The 15,966-nt window shown below is 37.8% G+C and overlaps 1 protein-coding gene across 2 annotated transcripts in view; it reads right to left on the bottom strand.

Moving 5' to 3' along the window:
- The window catches only part of kcnd2 (potassium voltage-gated channel, Shal-related subfamily, member 2), a 124,244-nt gene that overhangs the window by 6,177 nt on the left and 102,101 nt on the right, over positions 1-15,966 (bottom strand). For both annotated transcript variants that reach the window (XM_030150089.1, XM_030150088.1), the window contains 3 exons: positions 7,600-7,762; positions 1,825-1,920; positions 1,492-1,727 (listed from right to left, as the gene is read on the bottom strand). In XM_030150089.1, coding sequence (XP_030005949.1) covers positions 1,492-1,727; positions 1,825-1,920; positions 7,600-7,762 — 495 coding nt within the window. The remainder of the gene's footprint in view (positions 1-1,491; positions 1,728-1,824; positions 1,921-7,599; positions 7,763-15,966) is intronic.

Here is a 15,966-nt window from a genome sequence, read left to right as displayed (position 1 = left end):
ATCAGCCTGTGTGAGGTGCTCTTTGTTTTGCTTCTTTAGGACCCCAAGGACCTATTGAAATGAAACTTAAAATCCCTGTATAGTTTTTATAGAGGTATGAAGAACTTCCCTCAAATATTTTCAGGATCTCTACAATCTTCATTAGCATGTTTGTAACCTCCTAAAGGACCTGCTTAGAACCTGTTTAATAATCATCTTTAGCACCTTGAGGATGATTACAATCCTCAGCAGCATCCAAGAGATACTTAATGACCTCTGTGAGTTTTTCAGGGTTTTCTAAAACCTCAGGCATGAATTTTTAAGAACCCATGAACCAAAACTTCATTATTAACTCTACAGCTTCCTCAGAGTACGCTGGAACAACTGAACTTTTACAACATATTACAGAAACTTTCCTTACGACGTCTAACTTAATTAAAACTAATGTAAAACATCAATGGACATCTATGTGCTAATGTGCTTACAAAGCTGCTGTTCACAAATGTACTTGAGTAAAGAGCCTCTGTCCAGTGAATTGGTGGATTTCAGAGTTCAATACATGTTCTGATTTTCAGACCGGAGAAAAAAGTCATATGCACTGAGACATGTTCAGCATCTGGTTTACTTTCTCTGTGAGTGCTGCTGTCTTGATTCCATACATTGGTATGCTGAGAATGACTGTCTCACCATTTAGCTGTATTGTTACAGCATTGAGTGTCACCAAGTACTGATAGCTTAGAAATGTACTCAGCTAATGTCAACAGACAGTGGAGTCAAACACGAACCTTTATCATCTTTGATTAGCTCTGTTTTTCTTAACAAGACAAATGTTGAACATTGTAATGACCCCTTTTGACAATGAGTGCTGGCCTGTACCTATACCCCTGTTGCTCCCTGCTCCCCTACCAGTACCACCATAACCTCACCTTATCTGTTCTTCTTCTATCTGCCCCCATGACAATGCACTGATCTCATCTGCATTTGACTTGTCAACCCCTGATTTAACCCTGAAAATGAAGGTCAAGGTCAATACTCAAAGAAGTCATTCTAGAGCTTCCCAAGATACCCGTAAATACCAAACATGAAGGAGATTGGATGATTTGGTGAAGAGTAATTGTGTTGACACTGATGGACAGACTCAGGTTACGACAGCCTGGAAAGCGGTAAGAGCAAAGCCATAAAATGTAGTTTTTAGTTTATCACCATAATCCTGCCCCAAACCCATAGACCAACTAAACTAGCTCAGTATTAGTGTTTCTTTAGAACCAGTCTTCCAGGCCAGCAACTGATTCTATGGGGTTTGTTTTACTGTCGAGACATGAAGAACTGGCTTAATATTCAGGACCTCTGGCCCTGGAATGGTCTTGGTGGAAATGTAGTATGTGAGTATCTTTCAAACTTTCTCAGAAACTCTAGTAACATATTAAGGGTCATCTTTTTTCAAAGAACCTATATCAACCTTTGAGACTGTGAATATAATATAATGTCCCTCTTTGGTGTTTGTGTGTATACCTGTTGGTCAGAGGTCTCTCTCTGATCTGGATGGTGCTCAGCTCTTGGATGCTGCCCTGCAGACCCACTGACATGTTGGAGTTTGGTACGTTGAAGGTCTTCCTCTTCTTGCGGGCACAGCAGGAGAGGCCGTGAGGTGAAGAGGAGGAGATAGAAGAGGAGCGCGACACTTGCTTCACCAGAGTAACCTCCCTACAGCTTGCCTCATACGTCTTCTCATCCACAAACTCATGATTCTGGGTCAAAAACGGATAATTAGTTGCAGATGTAATGTTTTACGCCACATGTCTTGTAGAAACTACAGTGTGTTTGTGAGTTTGTGTGTGTTCTCACTGTGGTTTTCTCCAGACAGTGCAGAATGTGATGGTGCTGCACCTCAAAGATGGGGTTGGTCTTACACACCAGCGCCTGACCTGCCTCCTTGGACGCCTTTAGGGCACAAATAAAAATCCACATGACCACACATTGAACAAATCATATGTCACAGCTCTACTTCATCCAGACCAACAGTACAAAGTAGGGCCGTCTAACCCGTCACACCTAGACAGGGCTAATTTTGTCAGCACCGTCTGGTAACATTCTGCTGTAAGAATGTTTCATCTGTCGATTCATTTACAGACAATGCCCTCCTAGCTCAGAGTTAGTTTCAACATGACGGATTGCTCACTGGTTCAAATTCAGGCCATGGACAGAAGCTGTTCTTCAGCTTTGTCAATACATTTTATCAGTGCATTTGTGCTTGTGCTACTTGAATGACGAGCCTCATTTGATCCAAGAGAGCCTCATACAGATCTCGCTATGGGGTTGAGACTGAATGTGACACAGGTGGAGAGACCGGCTGGAGTTAAGCTCTGGTTAAGCGTCTGATTTTATTTTCCTTGTTTCTGTACTCCTTCATCTTTCTCTGGATTATGTTTAAACACTGCAGATATTTTCCTCAGCATTGCCAGATTTGTAATAATTATATTCATATGATACTGATACATTCACTGCTTTAAATGACATTACATGGAATTTAATGGCTTAACCCTTTGATGCATGAATTCTGAGGATCTTAGTCAGATTTTTTTCCTGAATGTTTTTATTCCTCTTTAGGAATGAACAAAACAATGTGATTGAAATTTCTAAATGAACCTATTTTTAATGGAGTTACAAAAATGTCCACTCAGCTAGATACCATGCATTTAATTTTTGAAGGAAAGAAACGTGAATGTAAAATGCAATATCAAAAAGTGATATACTGTGTGAAAACTATGAAATTACTTTTTTAATGCAGCTAATCTGATGTTTCCTCACATTTTATCATATTCTAATACTAGTTATTACTCACTTCATGGAGATAATATGCAAAAAAAAACCTTTTTATTTAAGAAAACTGTTAATTACAGTCTAATAACAACTACCAGTTGATTTACACTCAAACATGTTACTGCAGATCAGATTTATCAAGAACAGCAAAGTTACAGTAATGGTATGAATTGCAGTGTATGAGATGTGCATAAGTGTCCACTGTGTTGGCTGATATGGAACTAAAACAACAAAACCCATCAATATACAAGAGAACAGCTGTAGAATAACTGTCTACTGTAGTGACCACTATGCATGAAAGGGTTAATTTATTACTCACACTGATGGAAGTGGGTTGTGGATTTAATAGTCTTTTAAATGCAAGAGATTCAATGTGATCTGGAAGGTGTTAGTTTATTGTACAAAAAGCTATGGAAAATAGGATTAAAAGAAGATGGAATTTCTGTTGTTGGGATTCAATTATTACCCCAACAATAGAATTATACAAATTCTTCAGTTTTTTGAGGTTTACAATTCTACTGTTGTAAATGTGAATAATTTGTTGTATAGTTTATTTTTTTGTTAGATTTTAAAAGAATATAGTGAGGCACATACTGTACAAGCATTCTGCTTCTACTTAAATTTGTTCAGTCACTAATAAATACAAAAACTGTTGATGTTGTTTAAACTGTTTTTATTGATTTAATTATGTGTGATGACTGAATAAAACCTTTCAGTCATCTATGTACAATGTATGAACAATCAGGGTACAATTTGTTGTGGGGGGATGGGGGGTTCAACCACCCCCTCTGGTTTTTACATCCCTACTTCTGTTCAGGGAATTTCATCCTCAGGGGGGACAACCGACCAATTGAAAAAACAGGCAGGTTGTGACAGTTTTCTTACAGCTATAGCCCACATTACTGGCACTAACGTTCACCTGAACCGAACTCTCTCAGAATTAGCAAACATCTCCATGCACTTGGGTGCCGTAAAGGGGTGGGTGACTAATTCATGGGGCCCAGTATTTGTGTGTCCAGTGGATGCAGGTTACAAGTTGTGAAAATTTCATATAAGATCTGCTGTATAATAGAACCTGGGAGTAGGACGTTGAAAGTATGTAAATGTATATTAACCCCCCCCCCCCCCCCCCCACATTCCGACAAAAAATCCCAAAACAAAACACACACCCCCCTCTGTTTTTTTGACAAATCGCACCCTATGACCAATAATCCCAAATGTACAATAATTTCATCATTTTGTGACGGTTAGTAGTTGTTGTCAGTCAGTTGAATTGAAATCAAAATGATTCCAATAATACAGGCAACAGTGTACATTAAACTTCAGGCCAGTGACATATTTAACCAGTGTAAATCTGTTATGTCAAGTCTCCGGTATCACACCTTAACGTTTCTGATCTGGCAACACTGGTTTTCCTTAAAATATATGGTTTCATTAGAGGTCGGTTCTCTACCGCTGCCACCGTGCCACATTGACTCTATCACCCCTGCATGCCACGAGGCTGACTGATTGACATGCATCTCAGCCCAATCTCATTGCTGCACATGGTGATGGAATCCGAGGCACATAGTGACAATGTCATGAACAGCAAAGGCCGGTCAGGTGGCAGCCGAGCCACATGGGAGGGCCAACCAAAATGCTCTCAACAGAAGAACAAGAAAAAGAGATGGAAAAGAGAAGAAAAGAGCTGCTGTGAGGTGGAGATGGAAGATGGCTGGAGACAAAGCTGTTTTCCGTTGATTCTCAGACAACACCTGAAGATTAAGTCATGCACAGGTGGGTTAGCGGGCATGGAGGGTGTAAAGTCGCTCTGTGTTTCATGGACAGCGTCAGTGTGATATCAAAACCAAAAATATGCACAGATGGAGACATGTAGAGAATAAAAAAGGAAGGCGAGTTAGTTATAAATAGAAGGTTCAACAGTAACAGTTTCATGTTGGCCCAGGTCACTATCATGCTGTGTTCACATGATCCTAATTAGACTGAATGACTAGCAGATCCATTTTTGTTCATCTCAGGCCAATATGAAGCAGGAGGTGTTCCACAAGAGGTTTTAATTATGATGTGAAGTCTAGCTTTAACAGTAACAAGAATTTTAAGAAATCAAAAGATAGGATTCAAACTGATTATGGACAAAACAACCGTAAGCTACAAACATTTGCGGCAGTTTAACCATGCTGATGTTTGGAACTTCTCTGGAATGGGTGCTGTCCCGGTTTGGATCATTTTGACCAGGACTGAATTCATGGTTTGTTTGAGTTGAATGTTGGTTGACGAATAAAGACCTGAAGTGTGCACTGTTGTGAGCTCTTTGTAAGGCTGACCAAAGCTAGTTTTTACTTGCAAGTGTCAATAATTAAAAAAAAAGATTTAAATATTACTTAGACTCAAAAAAGATGGCATCAAAGTTCAGAGAACAGAACCAGTTCAAGAACCAGAGGCCTGTGACTGGTGTCCAAGCAATATCAACAAATACCAAATCTTCATTGAAAGAAAGGAAATAATTTTTGGGGGGTTAGTATCAGATGTCTGCATGCCCAAAACATGTACAAAAAAAATAACATGGAGGGCAGTGGTTTTATTACTGACAGGACGACATGGAAAATGTTTCTGTTGTACCAGGTAAACAGACAGATAGATAGAGTGGGCAGATATGAGGGTAAGGTGGTGAAACAGAAATGATCCCTGGATGGAGACAGGATAAAAGTAGAATGAGGAGGTCAACAGCCAATCCCCCTCTGGCCAACACTGGACATCCAGCATGCAGCAGCCTGCAGCAGGTTAGGAGGTCACGGCTCACCAAGAAGAAAATAATCATGAAAAAAAGAAGTAAAAGATAAAAAAAAAAAAAAAAAAAAAAAAAAAAAAAAAAAAAAAAAATCAAAACCAACAAATAATAAATAACACCAGCACCACCCGTTGACAACTGTGATTCCGTGGTTACCTCCTCATCTGGATCAATCAGCAGCTGGTTCTGTTTGTACTGCAAATAAGCGTTAGCCCCTCCGCTCTTCACCGCATGAATTCTAGCAAGCCTGGTTTTCTGTTTGTGAACACATACAAACGTCCATGTTCTGTGAAATCTGACTAAAACAAAAGTGAAGTGACAAAGCAAATGTACCTGTGGACCAAAGACAGAGTGAAATCCCAACATCAGACCTCTCTGAGTCTTGCTCTTTGGGTTCAAATGTCACAGATTTACATTATGTTTATAAGGATCACTTATGGAACTTTAACATAGAGCTTGCAATTACACAATGATATCACTATAATTACTTATTATTACACTTAAACCTTATTTTTATGAAGTAGATTAAAATATGAAAATATTGCCGGAACAAATTTTTTGATTTATTTTAAGGTTAAAGTTAACTTGCTTTTTCACCTTTTCATTTTCACCCTTATACTGACATACATTTACATACATTTATGACATTTTTATGCAAATATCATGATATAGAGATGCAGCCAGCCAAATGTTTGGACACACCTACTGATGGTTTTTCTTTTTAATTATTCCTGAAAACATCAAAACTATGAAAGATCATATATGGATGTACATTGTAAGAAATAGAACATTTCTATTTTATGTAGCAATAATAGAATAGAATAGAATAGAATAAGCTTTATTGTCACTGCAATACTACTGTAAAGTGCAAAGAAATTTAGTTTTTATGTTCTGTAAAGTGCTCAATAACGCCTTTTCACTTTTACTCTATATAATGATAAACAGACTTTAATATGATCAAAATATGCGTATGTGTGTCAATTAACCCATAAAGACCCAAACATCCACTGGCGACCAAAACTATCTAGTCATGTAAAATGTTTAATAATTGTTGATCCATTAATCCTATCAATACATGTAAATAATTGGTGTAAAATGCAGTTTGTCGTCTTTTCATGGTCATCAGATATGACCCACTTGGATGTTCAGAGGCTCCGTAGTGAACATGAAAACACCATCATCTTCTACAGCACTGATTCACCAATCAAACCCATGGAGTTCTATCAATGACAGCGGATGGACACTTTATGATCAGTTAATGATGGATTTTACAGAAAAAAATAACTTTTTCTTCAGTTTGTCTGTTTCTGATATAATAACCCTCAATTTTAATCTGAGCTTTAATGAACATGTACATGATCAGTGAATTAAATAAAGGAAATAAACCAATTTTTACAGGAAAAAAAAAAACAAAATACAAAGGATAATATTACAATGAATGGTGATAAATCACTTAAGAAAGGTTAAATACAAAGAAAAATTAATTTGGGAATGGCCACGAAAGTAGTGCTGGGTCTTTATGGGTTAAATAGTTGTACATAGATCTAAAAAAGATATTAGTGTGAGAAAGAACAATCTACAGTCATATTTAGTCAATAAGAATCACTAATAAATATGACGCAAACCCTGTCCTGTTGTTTGTTGTCGTGTTGTTCCAGAGACTCTCAGTCAGACCTTCTTAGACTCTCCATCCTGTTTGTGTTTGTTCCCTGGGGACGAAGCTTGTGTCTCCAACACTAAACTCCTGTATAATGTGTCCTCCCACTGTCCTGAGTGGAATAAAATGATTTTCTGAGCTGCTTTCTTCCACCACCTGTAGTCGTAGTTAGTTGAACCCTTTATGTCTTAATATAACAGTTCATTTGATTGATTCTGTGGCTGTAAACAGGATGTGTTGTGGTGGTTTTGTTTGCTGTAATGATATACAGTAGATACTAGGTCTGTTAAATTGATTTGAAAGTTTTTAGTTTTTAGCCGATTCAAGGTTAAATCCCTCCAGCTCAGTGTTTCACCTTCTGTGCTCGCCTCTTCTCAGCTCGCTGGCTCTGATGGTAGATCCGGCTGAAGTTGGAGACGATGACGGGCACCGGCAGCGCAATGACCAGCACGCCACTTAGAGAGCAAATGGAGCCAAAAATCTTCCCCATGATGGTCTTTGGCACCATGTCACCATATCTGAGGGAGGAAAGAGCCATGTTTAACATCAGGTTCCTATTTCTACCGAACTGGAGACAAAGCTGCAATACCAGGCCTTCGTAGATACATGGAAGCTTTAACCTTTTCAGCTGAGTAAATTACTGAGCCAGACACTGAGGCTGTTTCTGGTATGTCTCTGAAGGCTTATTTTGTGTTTATTCAGTTAAATTTGGACTTTTTTTTTTTCAGTGTTTTCATGTCTTTAGTTGTCTACAAAATAATAAATTAAAAAGAAGACACATGCACTTTTTACTGTTAGAACGCTGTTGTTCATGAACTTGGAGCAATTTTGTTTTCAGACACATTCCTCTTTTTATTCCTGTTTATACACATAAATTATCACCTTTGACCAGGTGCAATGATTACATCCTCCCAGCCCCAGTTACATATTATCTATCAAGAATACTTAAAGGATGACAGTGTATGTGGTGCAGATGCTCTTGTACAATACATACTGTGAACTAAGTATACAGTTGTACATATATACTGCTTCACCATAACATGGCTCCTTGAACCTTGACCTTCTTATCGCCACCTACTGCCCTGAATTAGATGCAGTCATGCACAGAGGCTTGTGGGTAGGAACACACAAACAGACATGTGCCCTTACATACTGCCAATTCTACTTCTGGCATACAAAAGAGTATGGTGTGTCTAGAGTTTTGGTGGGTACTAAATATAACACCCAAGACAAACCAAAGGAAATGACTGCATCAATTACACACATTTTCAGACAGAATTAATGACATTACACTTTAAATATAGAGACAAACATTCAGTCAGGGGTTTGTGGGTTTGTTACTGTTGTGGCCAGTATAGATCACAGAGCATGTGACCAGAGACACCATGAACTCAACAACAAAAATGTAACATTCAGAAGTGTCAAATTAGCATTGGTCCACACATTTTCTCATGCTACCATTCACATCTAAGTCATCATTATCACAGAGAAACTTTTTTTTTTTTTTTACCTCAGCCCAATATCAAAATATATTTTGCAATATTTGTACCTCCCACGACCCTCTTGATTAAGCAGTTCAGAAAATGTATGAATGAGTGAATATTTGGACTTTTATTTGAATTCCACCCTGGTTTGTTCATGTGTAAATTCCAAATCCATTTAGGAATATGGATTAAAACATATTTTGTTACAGCCAGCTGTGTGTAGTATGAAGCTTTAGTACAACATGCAAAGACAACCTGATGGAGTATAAAGTGAAAATAAGAATTAAAATGTATAATCTATCACCTACAGAACCATCTGCCTAAAGTTACATAACGTGTCTGAAAACTTTTTAGAATCCGCACTTTGTTATAGTTTATCTTTAAATATATTGTGCATTTGCTAAATTTGTAAAAAAAAATACAAAACATACAAATGTAATTTGATTAAAAAATATAATTAAATAAGAAAATAGAAATCTTTCAGTCTTCATGTTGATCACTGACTTTTCCTTTTATTTAAAGTACATTTTGGGCATACAGTATACTGTGCATTTCTATCTAATTATTCATGTATATTTGAATAGTGAGCACATAGTTTGCTACTGGTGACACATATTCCATTTCTAAACAAAAATACATATTCATCTATTCAGACAATCAGCAGAAAAAACAGCTGACCTAGTCTTTTACTCAAACTGTTTTTGTGAATGAAGCTGCAGTTCCGTCAGTGTCCACCTGGGGGAGCTACAAAGCTGCAGTGTCTACTGACGGGGCGCTCTTCAATGTGCTTTATTTCTGCTCATAATAAAACATCAACGACAAACACAGTTCATCCGAAAGTCCAGACTGAAAAATAAAAAATCCTTCTCTGTCCTATTTTTCTTGCCCCTTTAAACTCTTCTTTTTTATTTAGTATTTACTGTTTTTTATCTGTTTGAGGACGGTCCCAGGACGGGCTCTTATATGTTTACAGATGGTATGGGAGGTTTTCAGCCACCATTAGCTCAAATAAATCCTGTTATAAGATTTTAGAAGTGGCCATATAAGGTACCACTTCTGTTTGTTGTGTTTGCTTCTGTGGCTGTGCACTTTTATAAAGTGTGTTAAATACACAATAAACAGGGTTTTAATGTTACATACAGACAAATAAATAAATAAAGAGATCACATGATGCTCAGCTCACATGTTTCCACCATGTTTAAAATGTACAGTTTGTCCTTAGCAGAAAACCATCCATCACATGAGGAAAGGTTACTGTGGTGGACAGTTTGACTTTTAACTAGTCTTTTTGCCTTTTGACTGATGATATTTTTGTCCCACTGTGAGATGGAACAACCCATCAGTCCAGCTGTCCACTATGATTTACAACCGAGAAGATTTCTGCTCAATTTTAAGGTGAATATTCATTTTCCCAAAGGATGAACCTAAGAGGAAGAAATGGGTAGTAAACATTAAATGAGAATGTAAATACAGTGGTTGTGGACCAAGTATTCAAATCCTGTACTAATACCACACTGTCACAACATTCCACTGCAAGGAAGATTATAAAAATCATAATTTTATTCATTAAAAATAGCTCACGATGCCAACTTCTGTTTTATATCATTCTGATTCTTGCCAATCGGCTTCTTAAGCCTGACGTCAGCATGCTGAAAAAAAAAAACAAAAAAACACTTCAGGTCCAAAAAGACAACAACAGCAGAGCCTGTCTGCTCATTTAGTAGAACTCCTTTGTTAATGATGAACCGGTTAGGGTTAAGAAGGGACTAAATTCATTTATTTAACTCGGATACAGTTATTAACCTACATTTAGACAGTCAGTGTTTTACCTGCAGTAGGTCATGATTTTTAAGTGCCTTAAATACTGTTTCACCTCTTGGTCCATTTTCATCACCTCACTTCATGCTCAACTGTGTGTTGATATTGAAATGGACACAAAGATAAAAGGTTGATGAATGAAATACTGTGTTTGCCAGTTGCAGTGTGTGCTAATGTTATAGCTGAGGTGCTAATATTAGCAAACGTTTTTTTTCCATCCATGAGAGACTTGGACTTGACATCCTCATCCATTTCCTCTGCTCTTTATCATCACATGTAAAGTGGTACAATGACAAGTGGATGTGTTTAATGGACTCAGGGACATCGTACTGCGGCAAACTGAGTACAGAAGACTGAACAAAAGCAGACCTGAAAAAAGCAAACCTCCTACTCTGTCTGTGGTGGTTTACTTCTGTTGAAGTATTTTACATTGTTTTGTTGATGGCCCTTCGCCTAACCCTCTTCCTTCTCAGGCATGATGTAAGACCTGAAAAAAGGAATGATGTCACAGCTTAACCAGTGGATCCTGCTGTACTGTCAGCTATTTGGGTCTTTTCTATGTCATGAATTTAGCATTGAAAAAAAACAATGTGCTAATTTGAGGTGTGTGCCCCACTTGCCCTTCAGTGGAAGTCTGCTACTCATTCATTTTCCAGCAGGTCAAACAAACTATTTCACCGCTCTCTCTTAAAGCACAAGGTTCCTTTGACAAAGAATAAATTTAGCTCATGGACCCGCTGCCTTAAGCCCCTTTTACACAGCACTTCTATTCTGGGAATATTTCACCTTTATTCCGGAACGACATCTGTGTAAATGAAATGGTAAGATCATTTGGTCCCACCTCTGTCACAGCTCTGTTACACCTCTGGAGGTAGTAACTGAGCTGTGATAAAGGTGGAATCATGATTCCAGAACACTATGTAAAAGGAACATAAGTTTGTCTGACAGTTTGGATTGTAAAAATCATGTTACACCAAAATCATACATTAATACAAACTAATTAGCTGAGGCAGTGGCTTTGTGAGTCTAGTAAGTCTGAAGAATACCTTCAGTTGGTGTTAGGACAGGGGTGCATGATGGAAAAAGGGAATAAATGACATAAACTACACATTTGATGGTTTTTACTGGACAGGAAATAGATAAAAACTGAAATCTGACAATGTACAGCTGCACGCCAACAGTGAAGTAAAAACTAAAGTATTCCCTCTGAGATATAAAGATACAAGTGAAGTAATCAAGTAAAGCACCTCAATGTAATCTTTTCATACAATTATAGACAGATATGCTTTATTAATTTCTAGGTGTAATTGTGAATTTGATTTCACACTATATGCATGTTATAAAATTATATCAGATATATTATGGATCATGTTTTTTGTATTCTGCCAAATTGCATGAAACAAAATTTAAAACATTTGAAACATGTAAAGTACCATTTGGAAAACAATGTAACCTTCCAATATAACAAAATTAGGTGATAATGTCCACTGCATTTGTCAAGTGCATAAAGTTGTATTGCATCCATTGGTGTCCTCACAAATACATCAATCATATGTGTGTATTATGAGGTAAACATACACACCCTCCTTGATGAAGGGCGCAGTCACATGATGCTGACAGAGTACATACACCTGAGCTCTAAGTGTGTTTCTAATTCTGTATGCCTGATAGTGTTATTGTGACACACACACACACACACGCTCACATATACACCGCGACAAGGTCGTAGCCTCTCATTGGCTGTCGTCTGGCGCTAAGATGCTGTAAGTCAAGGTTTGGAGGCGGACACAATGTGATCAGTCACTGTCACAAACTTTCCTGTCACCTTGGAAATCAGAGACACAAACTCTTTCTTCGACAAAGTGCAGAGAACTTCCTGTTCTCCTTCAGAATAAAAGCACAGTCTGAGGTTTGGCTGACTGCTCTGTTAATGAGCCCCGACAATGATGATGATGAAGAGGAGGAGTGAATGGCTGAGTGTTGGTGAGTTCAGCGACCTCTGCAGTTTGATGGACTATCAGTCAGCCTCTCTTTAAGTCAAACATCCTGAACTGTTGTACAATAAAAAACACACTCATTCAAATGAAGATACTAACACTGCCTCCAAATGAACAGAAATGCTTCTTGATCTTCTCTACAACATAATAAATATAGAACTACATATATTTCAGTCAGGGCTACGCGGCCACATTTGAATCATGCCTGACAAGCTTATCCTTGTTCTCATAACCGCAGTGGTTACTACTGTCACCTCACAGCAAGAAGGTTCAGAGTTCAATTCCCAGCAGGCCTTTCTTTGTGGAGTTTGCATGTTCTGCCTATGTCCTGTGGGTTTCCTCCAGTCCTGCAGTCACCCCCTCTCAAAAGCATATGCTATGTTAATTCTCCAGTCTGTGCCCTTGACCCAGGTTTTGATATAGGTCTGAGGCTAGTCCCCGGGCGCCTTCAGTGGCAGCTCACTGTTCCTTGTGTATGCACTGGGATGGGTTAAATGCAGATGTTGACGTACCCTACAGGAACAATATAAGTGTACTTTAATTACTTTACTTTGCGCAGCTAAAAAAAATACATATTAATAAGTTTCTGTGGACAGCATAGAGCTGTTAGCATTCCCCAATGAAATACAATTAGTCTTTTTTAGGAACATGTACAAACTTTCTCTTTCATGTGTAATATTTTGTTTCAGTGTCATTTTTACATAGAAATTACACCATATAGGAGCAATTTTAATTTCAAAATTTCCTCTAAAAAAATGTTGTGATGTGAGTCTGGTTTACATTTTGATTACAGGAGAAGAAAAAGGATCAAAATGAAACTGGATGTTGAATATTGGATTTTCTTGACAACTGTGTTAAACACCACTGTATGTTTTCAGCTTTTACCCTCCTTTCAGATTAACTCCAGGCTCAATTTCACACTTTAAACATGCAAATGAAGCGTATTATGTATTTTATGTAGGATTCTCTTTTAATTGAATATTCATTCATTCATTCATCTTCTGAAACCTCTTTTTCCTCATTAGGGTCATGGGGGTGGAGCCTATCCCAGCTACCTACGGGTAAAGGCAGAGTTCACCCTGGAGGAGTTGCCAGTTCATCGCAGGGCCAACATATAGAGACGAACAACCAATCACTATCACATAATTGCAGATATTTATATACATTTTTTAAAATGAAAAATCACTGTTATTGAGCCCAGTATTCTCCTCAATAATGTGATGATCATATACATTTATGTCCTGACCCTAGAACTCTTACTTTGTTTCAGACCAGTCAGATTCTGTCTTCAGTTTGCCCTAAACACTGCAATACCCATGTGCCCCCTGTGCTGTTGGCAGGAGGGGGTTTTTAATTTCATAGTTTGTTCTCTGTTCAGAACATGTTTGCTGTCAGTTGGTGCAGAGGAAAAGGTGAACTCGTCTTTCCTCAGATTCACCTTCATCATCAGGTGATCTCTACACTCAGTAATACACACTGACAACACACATACACACACACACACGCACGCACGCACACACACACACACACACACACATTGCGCTCATTTCAACACAGATGCAGCTCCACTTCATCACACAGACTCGCTCAGAGGTGTGTGTGTTCTGTCAAAACAAACCGCACATATTGACCCTGTTGCAGCCGTCAGCACTTTCTCCTCCCAGCAGACCGCACAGAATACAAACTGTACGCCCATATATAATCTTCAACTGCGTGTGAAGTGTTGATTAATGATTATTTCTGATTGACTGAACATTAAAAGTCACCATCATGAAGGCCAACGGGTTCTTTGAGATGCGTTGTGTATTATTAATGAACCAGGGTCATGACTGATAATTAATCTGAGTCTGTGGTGATGAAGAGAAGCTCTGACTGATCAATCAAACATGTGCTGATCAAAGAGATGATGCTGTGCAGAATCTTAGTTTACATTTTACTTGACTATCCCAGAGGCATCTGATGTTGACATATGGAGCTACATTCCTGCCAAAACAAAAAAAAATGTTTTATAAATTCACTGTGATTCACAAGCAAACACAATTTTTGCTGAGGCTTATTTCATGCATTAGGACATTTGAGTTTTTATAGTTGCTAAAATTTATATTCCCTGTTTTTCAGTATGTTTGCAGAGTGTTCCATAATAAAACCCACATGGTTAACACAGAGGAGTACAAAATATATTGTGAGTAACATTATTTGATCCTTAAAATGAATGTATGAGGGGTGCATTATTTTGGTTTCGTAGTTTATTTTGGCAGAACCTGACATAACACTAGCACTAACACTGATTCATAGCACTACCTGCTGTTGTAAAAGACAAATTACCTCAGAAATTTCTGAGGAAATCAACAGCACAAACATAGAAGAAGAAAAACTGCCAAATATAGTATGATGCATACTATATATATATTTTTTGCAGTAGATATATTTGATTCTGAATCATGCTGATGAATCTTGTAGTTAAAAATATGTTGTGTATCTGAAAGGTATTTTGTTATTGCAAACCAAATCACATGAGCTTTTTATTTGTGCCTGTTTTTTCATTTACACTACATGGACAAAAGTGTTGGGACACAGAGTAGAGATGCTGGTCCTCTACATCAAAAGGATCCAGCTGATGTGGTTTAGGCATCTGGACCCCTCCCTAGTGAGGTGTTTCACATGAGTACAACTGGGAGGAGACCATGGAGCAGACCTTAGGACACCCTGAAAGGATTATATCAGTGGTCTGGGAATGCCTACGTGTGGCTGGAGAGAGGAAAATCTAGGCTGGTCTGTTGTTGGCGGATGGCCTCATGACCTGGACTCAGATGAGCGGAAGAAGATGAATGGATGGATACTGGGATACAGGTGTTTCACAGGGGCTTGGGCTACAAAACACTACCAACAAATGTCATATAGAATGCTATAAATAACACTGCAATTCACATACATTTTCTTCATGATTTATTTTTGTTTAAAGTATTATCTGAAATGCTTACGAGATGCTTCAGATTTTTCTTTCACTTAACTTTACTAAACATTAAAATGTTCTTTGTCAGTACAATTCTTTAAATTTCCTACATCTATATCTGAAATATTTATATATAAACAATAACAATAAATCTATACACAATCATTTTACACCACAAGTAACCATCTGGTTTCTTCTCAATCAGGAGGAAAATCCAGCCTTTAAACTTAAAAGAAATGTTGATTTTATATTTATGGTAATAATTATTGGCCACAATCACATTTTTATCATGAAGTTTATGAGGGATGTGTCCCAATATTTTTGTCTATATACAGAATAAATCAAATCGTGTTCAAATAGTGAATTTCACGGATTTTATAAGACACGTTTCATCAGTTTGATGGGTTTTGGCAACAAATTAGCTCCAAATTAGCAACACTTCTAAATGGATACTGTTGTAGCTGAATTAA

The sequence above is a fragment of the Sphaeramia orbicularis genome, chromosome 12, assembly GCF_902148855.1.
Source record: "Sphaeramia orbicularis chromosome 12, fSphaOr1.1, whole genome shotgun sequence".
Taxonomy (NCBI): domain Eukaryota; kingdom Metazoa; phylum Chordata; class Actinopteri; order Kurtiformes; family Apogonidae; genus Sphaeramia; species Sphaeramia orbicularis.
This window is presented reverse-complemented; position numbering and strand designations above follow the sequence as displayed.